The sequence below is a fragment of the Arachis ipaensis genome, chromosome B08 (assembly GCF_000816755.2).
Source record: "Arachis ipaensis cultivar K30076 chromosome B08, Araip1.1, whole genome shotgun sequence".
NCBI lineage: Eukaryota > Viridiplantae > Streptophyta > Magnoliopsida > Fabales > Fabaceae > Arachis > Arachis ipaensis.
This window is the reverse complement of record NC_029792.2, coordinates 110715161-110724895: the sequence shown is the minus strand read 5'-3', so window position 1 is coordinate 110724895 and position 9735 is coordinate 110715161. Positions and strand designations below refer to the sequence as shown.

Below are 9735 nucleotides of genomic sequence, written 5' to 3'. Positions count from 1 at the left end.
CAATAATTTTTTTTATAATTATATATCAAATCAACATTTAATACATAATTATGTTCATTGTCAATAATTTTTAATAATTATAATATAATTTTAAATTAATCGTATTTTTTAGCAAGTTGATATTGATATCTACCTTAAAAAATTAAAACAAAAATCTATGATTCTAATCATGATAAAAATGTATATGATATGATAATAGCCTATTCAATCACGGCAAATATATGATGTATAACGTAAATAATAAAAAATTAATTTAATAATAACTAATTTATATAATTATTTTTGTTCTAATAAAGTCTATATACAGTGTTTTTTGTGGTTCGTGAGCCTAGATCTAAGGGTCAACTCATTTTTTTGACTTATTATTCTTCCTTGACTACTTCATAGAATAAGAATGTATTTTTTGTTTTTCATCGAAGTTACGTTGATCCTTTTAAGATAATAATTTATAATTTTTTATAGTTTTTTTTATATATTCATTCTACTATATTATTCTTTTGATAATTTAATGATTGTTCTTACTCCAACTTTTTCTTTTCGTCTAATGTTCCAGTATGATTGTCTTTTCGTCTAATGTTCCAGTGTGATTGTCTTTTGTCGCAATCATTTACAATGCACCACATCCATCAAATACTATCTCAAGTTGTATTCACTAATTCGGATTCTAATTACATAGATGTAAGCGTCCAATGAAGGAGCAGTAAACTCTATTTTACCGATGGAAGGTTGGATCTACTCACATATTATGACCAACCTAATGCAATTTCAACGAGTGGTAATATATTCAGTTTTTTTTATTTTAAACTTTTCATAATTAAAATAATTTTATAACATATTGTGTTTTTTTTTTTCAAAAATTACCGGTCTTCTTTTGCATTAATGCAATGCCATTGAGAAAAATAAATGTCAGTTTAGTTTCTCGGTGTGGCAATTCTATACATTGCCACATTGCATGGATAGCGGATGATGAAGCTTATTTAATAAGGGGATGGTCTAAATTTGCACGACTTCTAAATATTCGAACTTATGATGTTGTTTCAGTTGGTTGTCGTTACGAGAATGACTCTAATTTATACGTGTCTAAGGACTAGAATAGATTAAATATTATTTAAATAATTTAGTTCTAATATTGATATTTGATTAGATTAGTTTTAGAGAAATTTAAATTGTTGCATCAATTTATATATTACGACTATTCTTTTTGGATATGTTATTTTTAAATTTTTTAAAATAATTTTTTTCCGACTTTTAAGTTTTTTTTTTCTTTAATATATGTATCATATTTTTTTTTTTTTTTTTGTATTTCAAATTAGTAATGCAATTATTAAGAGGAGAAGCGTAATTCATCAATAGATTAGAGTGATTAAAAGTTTAATTATATTGTGTGGATACAAGATTGATTGATTAAGATTAAAACGTGGTAAAAGAAAAAGAGTCACAATACAATATTTTGCTTTTCTTGCTAACATATGAAGATACGTGAAAAAAAATTAAAACATCACTATTTAAAAAAAATTGTTAATCATATGTATGAATGAGAATTGGAGAATATACATGGATATAAAAAATAAAAAATTATTGCACGATTATATACTAATATTGATATAATATTGTTTCAAGTATATGTTTTGCAGGCATCAAAGAAAAGTGTTGAGTTATTTTTTAGTGGGTTTAAATTATTTATTGTTTATTGGAAAACTTTGTGCATTAGAATTCTCTAATAATTTATTGTTTATTTTGAGCTGATTTTGATATGTTCTTATTTGACAGTAAAATAATACATAAAAATTTGTTAGTAGGTTTAAATATTACTTGATTATTTATGGTCACATTGAGTATATATATTTGATTTATTAAAAAAAGTAAATTACTAAAACCAATTAATAACTATTTGAGTTAATACACTTATCACTAGATGAACATGTTATATTTTTATTAATCAAATTATTATAATTCAAATTAATCTTAACAAAATAATTTAAAATTATAATTTCAATTTTATTACATCCATGGTAGGGCCTATTACACTTGTTGAAAGATAATTCTGGTTAATGCCATGAAGACTAAGCATAATTCTATGCTTATTCCTAAAAATATGACCAAAAACCTCTTTATTCCGTATTTTGGCCTTTCCCTAAAATTATTAATGTTGATGATGAGGTCTCTTTCATTGCACCAACTATCTTTCACCAGATTATTATAATCTTCGTGTAGAATCCATGGTGCCAGGAGCCTAAACGGTCTATCCCTTTTTTCTCCCGTTAAGGTGTCAAAGTCCATTAAAATAGGGAGGTGGTCCGACTTCCTTTTAGGGAGGTGTTTTACGCCAACTTCTGGGAACAAATCACTGAACTTCATATTGCAGAGAAAGCGGTCCAGTCTGCACTTTATATGATTTCTTTGCCAAGTAAAAGAGGGACCAGTGAAGCCCAGATTTTAATCCCACAGCGCTGAATGCATTCATGAAACCTGCTTGTATCTTGGGAGAGGTTGGAGTTGCCCCCGGACTCTTCCAGGCTCAAGATGGAGTTGAAGTCTCCACCAAGACACCATGGTCCCTGTGTAACAGCGGCTATACTCTCCATGTCATTCCAAAGCCTACTCCAATTCCCAGGTTGTGGACTACCATAAACGCTAGTAAAAAACTAGCTTCTATTCTCATTATCTCTAATCCTCATGTGAAAAAATTGTTTCTGAATATTAAGGGGTTCAATGCTCCACTCATGCTTATTCCAAAGGCACCAAATTCCTCTGGCAAAACCTTTAGCTTTACTAATGCATCAAGAATCAAAGCCCAGCTTTTGGATCACCCCCTCAGCTTTAGACCATGAGACATGAGTTTCAAGTAACACACACAACTTTAGTTTGTGATGATACGTTAGATTCTTAATAATAAAAGGGAATATTTTGGAGGAGACTCCTCTACAATTCAAAATCAAAACATTCATAATAACCATATATAAAAGATAGGAAAAGAAACTCGCTAAATTCATCAGAAGACTTTTGCCCCTATGGGCTTGCCTTCAGTGGCTTGGACCACCCTCTCTACCCTTTGTGGAGATTTTTCCATCATCTGTGATTCTGATTCATTCATGTAAGCATCCTTTACTGGTGCGCTACTAGACGCAAGCTTCTGAGTCCGGGGGTTTTGTATCGCCTTCCATGATGATCTGTTGATTTTGGCCACCACCCATGATGTTAGTGATGAGTTTTTGAGTAGTATGGTCCATATGATCTCCAAGATGAATTGCCATGTCATTATTATTCTAGCAATCTGTTTGTTTAGAGGTAGGAAAATTGTCTCCAGTACTCTTTATGCTTATCTTCTTTTTCTTTTTGAATAACTTGTATTAAGGGGTTGTTGTCCTGATTATTTGAGGTGCTTGTGATGATCTTCTAAATCTACACAGATTTTTTGACATGTTTAGGAGCTGCTACTGTCTTCTTTCATATGGCAGTATTCTTTCCTTTAATGATGGGAATAGGGTTCTTTTGCTTCTGTTGTTGTTTTTGGGATGATATGGCATTTCCTTTTCTGGCTGTTTGGTTAGTACCTAGCTTTTTGCTAGTCTCAGGCAATTGGCTACCATTATTTTCTGCCAAATTAATTACTTGAATGACACTGGGTTCCTTTTCTTCAGCCCCTATATTAGCTTCTTGATTTTCTTCCGCAAGGATTTGGAATCTTGATTGGTGTGCTCTTTCTTTTTTTTTCTTCCCTAAATTTTTGGCTTTAGGCTTGATCCTCCTTGGATTTTTCTTCATAATCATCCATGGTCCAAAGGGATTATTCCCTTGATCCTCATTTATTTCCTCCTGATTGGTAGAGACGTAGAGTTGTTATGCAAATCTTTCCCCTTTGGTTTTGCTTCCTCCAAATTTGGAGATATCATTTCTTGATTTATCTCACTAGGATTTTCTTTCCTTTCCAGGTGTTGCTGCTAATTCTGCCTTTCCTGATTTGTCTCCTGACCGTTGCTACCTTCCTTCTGGTTAGGTTTGTCTCCCTCTTCCATTGCCGGTCCTCCTATGCTGGTGGTTCCAATCACCTTGTCCAAACAATTTTTCATCCTATGTTCATATCAGTCACAATTAAAACAAATTTGATGTAGATCCTCGTAGACAATGTTAAAATATTTTCCAAGGGCTGAAAAGGACAGGATAATCTGCTTTCGTAAATCAATTTCAACGCATATTCCAGCAAACCTCTCTCTAGAAAGGATAGTTGTTAACTCATCAGCCTTAAGCATAGTGCCTAGGGACTTTCCAACCTTCCAAAGAAAAAATTTATTATAAAGTTCAGCTGGAAGATTAGGAATACGAATTCATACCGCAATATTTTGCACGTCCATCTCATGAGGGATAAACAAGGGCCTCCACCTCTGAACTAGCAGGTAATGGTCTGCTATCATCCAAGGGCCTTCAAAGAGAGGCATGGGCATAATCATCTTGATCAGTAAATCTGACCAGGAAAAAGTTCCCATCAAGATCCATAACCCTTATAGACCCTTCTTAACCCAACGTCTTTGCACTCATCTATCAATCGCTTGCAGGTTGAGTGTCTTACCGAGAGGTTTAACTATTAAAGAAAGTCTCCATGGTTTGCACCAATCATCATATTCCTCCAAAGGACATCAATTGTAGGTTTATGATTGAGGGGTGCTTGATCTTCCTTAAGGGGATCTATGCCGACATCATCCGGGATGTAGTCTTCTAAAACCATCTCTACAATTTCTTGCGAGTTCAGCTATCCAAATCCATTTTCCACAACCATGTCTCTGTAGGATCTTCTAACCGTCTTGCTCAATTCTGATTTGTCATTATCTACTGTCTGGTTCTTTTTTCCTTCAGTATTCCTTTGGTCACCTTCTCCTACTTCTTCCAAAACACCTTCTCTCCCTTGTGCGCCTATGTTTTCTGCATTCATTTTTATTTTTTTGGTGCTTCTTGACATCAAATCTTCCTCCTCCGGAGGGCGGAAGTCAGTCTCGGAAATAGAGGAATCAGAGCTCATAAGTTCCATTCAAAGAAACAAGAGGCAGATTATAATCGACTCATTCAATTATAATTGTAAATACTATATATAGTAAATATTGAAGTTCTCTTAGATGATCAATTTGAAAAACCTTTTAAAGTCTCAGACACTTCAAAATTTTCTCAAAGCTTTGATTCAACCCTTAGTTCCGTAGCACATGTTTGCCATTTCAGTTTTTTCACTAGTATCGAACCAATGGATATACGGTGCATATTATGGCGGAGAGAAAAAAATATGAAAAGAATGAAATTCTCTTTAATAGATAATTCAATATCTAGCTAAAAAAATGTTCCATTTTATTTTTATTAATTTTTTAATATAAATTATACATTCCTGACTCCTCTTTATTTTCTCCACACAAGTCTTTTCATCATAGAATTAGCCTTAGCCCCAAAAAGCTGATAGGTTGATGCAATATGAGATCTATCTCTAACAATTATAAATACATGGGTGATGATTTCCAGGAACAAGTTTGCCAGTTAACTATACATTAATAGTTCTGAGAATGCATAAACTTCATGCTTTTATGCAGAAGATATTACACTTTGAACTATATACGGATTCTATACAAGTCAAAGCGAAATAGTGAACTCTGGGGGATTATAATTTTTTTTTCCTCCACTAAAACCTGAATTTCTAATGCGCAATCATACATATACAAAGGATGAGCTACAAGTACCAAAAATTTAAATAAAAGAAAAATAGTAACATAATGTTGCACTATAATTCGATGATAGTGCATTTTGGTATTTAGATTGCAATATAGGTTCAACAAAATGGGTGCCAAAAGTTAAGAAAACAAACGGCAAAATAAGATCTAGCTTTAAACAGAGCAGCATAACCAAGACCTAATCAACCTATATCTACTAACTACTGATGCTTTATCGATGCATGATCGTTACAAGCATTTTATGAACTTAAGCCAATGCCCTAGGATCTACAATCGAGACAAATATCTCATTCCATTAAGGCTAGTTCAGAACAAGTAATAATGGTCTTACATCTAATACTTGCACTTTCTCCCCCTATTCTAAACCACAGGTAGAAGCTAATCTATGAAAGCTAGACACATGCAGAAAAGAACAAAAACTATGCCTGATGAACTCGCAGTGAGGAAAAGAATGGAAGGTAAGACAAGGTTACATTCTTAAACAAAAGTGAGATAGCTCCAACAATGCTTTGCGCAGAAATAACCACAGGACCACCAGTGGGAGCAACATCTGTATAAACCCACACTAACTGGAGGCTTCGAACATTAAATTCGCTGCAACTCAATGAATATAAAGTCTCCACATGACCTAATTACCAAGAGTGGACATTTCATTCATGTTTTTGGTCTCTTCTGTTCCTGAGGAACCAAACGGATCCCTTGTTTCCCAAGTTCCAAGATTTTCACCCTTCCATCATCTATAGTGACATATAAATTTGAAGAGCCGTCAATTATGTCAGTAATCACTCCCTTGTGCCTGCATTTTAGAAGGTTTTAAAAGGTAACGTATCTAATAAAGTGGGCATGTGTTCAAAAAAAGTTGAGGCAAGAAGCATAGAGAAATATATAGCAAGATTCATATAATACTAAATTAACAAAACATGACTGACATTGCCAGCATCACTAGTGCATGCTATTACTGTCAAGTGATTAAAAAAGAGCAATAAAATAAGCTAACCAAGAATTGTCAGGGGCCTGATGAACTTCAACTCTCTTTCCAATTGCATCTTTACCCAATTTCGTCAATATCCAGTTGGCATCCATAATCTCATCCATTAGATTGTCCTGATGCAATTGTGTTACATCATCCTCATTAAATGATGTTTTTTCCATATAAGGTGGTGGCCTCTTCCTTTTAGACCTCTGTCCCTTGATTGAAGATTTGTCCTGATGAGGAATTTTTCCGTTTTCAAAGCTTGGTTTCTTGAGTTTAAATCTTAGTGAAGTTCTAGGATCTTTCGTCGAAGAATGTGAAGGCATCTGATTAATATTTTTATCTGCATGAGACCCGCCTTCAGGAAACTTTCCCGTCAACATTCTTTCACCTCTTTGAGGCATATCTTCTACGGCTCCAACTTGATCAATTCCATCAGTACTATCTTTACCCAGCATGATGTGAGGTTGCTGTGAAGGAACAGCTTCACATCCATCAGACAGACTACCACTACCCCTAACAGAGGTTGAATTCAGTTCAGAAATTTCTGGCTTAAATTTTCCCAATTTGATTACATTTCCTTCTCTTACAGAACCCTTTATAACTTGTGATTGACCAGAGTCAATTCTGTTTCCTGCAAGTGACATGAACCAATTTTTGCTGCATTAGATATTTTAGAAGTAAAAGTCCAAACTATGTTAATATATGCATGTCTGTGTGTTCAGACACACATGTGCGCAAACCTCGCAGAAAGAGAATCCAAACAATAAAAAGTCACAACTTAAAAGAGAACAGAAACAGAAACGGGTTATCATATCACTCAAATGTATGTGCAGCGAGCGCATGGATATTGCACGCACACATTGCTGTAATTAAGTAAATTTTGATAGATTTTGTGAAAGGGCCATGTTGGTTAAAGATTGAGCAGCAGCCGACTTTCACACAATAAGATCCTAAAATCCTCGTACTCGAAGTCACTATTGCCAAAAAAATAAAATAAAATAAATGAAGAAAAATAATTGAGAAGAGATGCATACCATGATGGGCAATCACAGCTTGATCTCTTTGGCAGCTTGATGAATTAGACTGTGGAGAACAAGAAACATTAATCTTACGTGCCCCCAAATTTATAACCAACTTCTTCCCTTTCACATTCTGGGTCATATCAGCAGGCTTTCCACTCTCCCCTGCACTATCAAGAGTGTGTGCCTTGCTGCTTTTAATTCGAACAACTCTAGGTCTCCTCTCTTCATCATAAATGCTTGCTTCATCTACAGATTTGTGTCTCAAAATCACTGGCTGATTAACAGGGCAAGATCCTTCAGTTTGACTCATGCTTCCAGCAGCAGGTGATGAATAAACATTGGGAACTTCATTTTCATGGGATTGGATATCATCATCCAACCCATGCAAAGATTTCAATCCACTGTGTCCCTCAAGATTACATTGTGCATCAATTTTATCAATAAATGTCTCTAGATCCTTTTTCCTAGCATTCTTTCCGCTTGAATGTTTCTTTCCATAATCTTTCATCTTCTTTGTTGAGTCACCAGACAAGTTCTTCATATAGAATTTCAGGGAATGTCCAGATTCACTCTTTAACTTTAGAAGCCCGCTATCTTCATCATCTGAATATGGTGAAATACAAAAGATTTCTTCTTGAGTTGGTAAACCAGCTGCAGCCCTTAAGCTGGCAATTAAATCTCGGTCAGCTACATCTCTTCTCCTCCAAAGCTCTTGAACAGCATCTTTATGATTCTTGATCTGGAGTATAATAATTGGATATATAAATAATGGAATAATGACCAAACATGCTCAATCTAAAGAGTTTTAAAGCAATATTGTCATCCAGGTTAGGTATTAGACCCGACTAAATCCCCAAAGTGGTCCCTAAGATCCACACCATGCACCAACTTGGTCCCTGAAGTTCCAATTGCACTATTATCGTCCCAGAATTGATCTTCGGGCACCATGGTGGTCCCTCGACCCCTTTCTGGCAGTGACTCAGCAAGTGGAGTTAGGTGAAGCAATCCAATGCCACCTTGGACACTGGTGGAACGATGTCGTTTGCTTTTGGCGCCCAATGAAAGCATATGCGACATCGTTTTGATATATGCGAAAACCATTTTAGATGCCAACATATATCAAAATGACATCGCATCTACTTTCATCGGGCGCCAAAAGCAAACGACGTCGTTTCACCAGTGACCAGGGTATTGGAGTGTCAGTTCATCATTCCATTTGCTGAGTCGCTGGCAGAGAGGGGTCGAGGGACCACTATGGCGCCTAGAGATCAATCTCGGGGACAATATTAGTGCAATTGGAACCTCAAGAACCAAATCTGTGCATGGCATGAATATCAGGGACCACTTTGGGGATTTAATATATTAGATCCCATCAACTGAGAAACTGATTAGTCGATGCTGTTGCTTCATTCCAAGGAGTTCTTTCCATGGAGGCTGAGCCACAATAATATATGGACATATGTATGAATAAAAAGAATAAACAACCAATCAAGTCATTTTCCACTAGACGGAGTCAATTACATAGATCAAACAACACATGAAACACATAAATATTAATATACACTGCATACCTGATAACATTCCCCACGGCATGTAGGACATTGATACTGAAGATTTCCATCCACTTGAAATTGTTGATATTTTTCGTCACTGCAAAACATGTCTTCCAAGGTGAACTAACTAGCCAAATCCGCTAACAAGCAGAAAAGAAACATTGCATCTTTATTTATAGCGAAAACACATCCTGGATGTTCTTTCATTAACAAAATAGATCCAAACGGGTAAAAAGTATTTGATAATGCGATAGGAACTGGGCCTCTAGCTACTTGGCTTTAGCCTTTAGGTATGAAATAGGGGATTAATATTAAGTTAGCAAATGTAAAAGAAGAGAGGAGGTATAATTGAAGATATTAGTAGTTGAGTCTAAGAAAGCAACAAATTTCTCAAATATCCCTAACCTTTGTAGCATTCAAGGCAGTAATTATACACACACTATCTGGTATAGTCTGAAGCAGTTACAGTAACTGCTATC

General features: G+C 35.0%; 1 protein-coding gene across 1 annotated transcript in view; it reads right to left on the bottom strand.

Moving 5' to 3' along the window:
* LOC107613155 overlaps positions 5840-9735 on the bottom strand; it is a 10804-nt gene continuing 6908 nt past the window's right edge. Inside the window, exons 9-12 of the mRNA XM_016315014.2 lie at positions 9275-9353; positions 7716-8442; positions 6703-7312; positions 5840-6501 (exon numbers count right to left, since the gene is read on the bottom strand). Coding sequence (XP_016170500.1) covers positions 6360-6501; positions 6703-7312; positions 7716-8442; positions 9275-9353 — 1558 coding nt within the window. The 3' untranslated portion in view covers positions 5840-6359. The remainder of the gene's footprint in view (positions 6502-6702; positions 7313-7715; positions 8443-9274; positions 9354-9735) is intronic.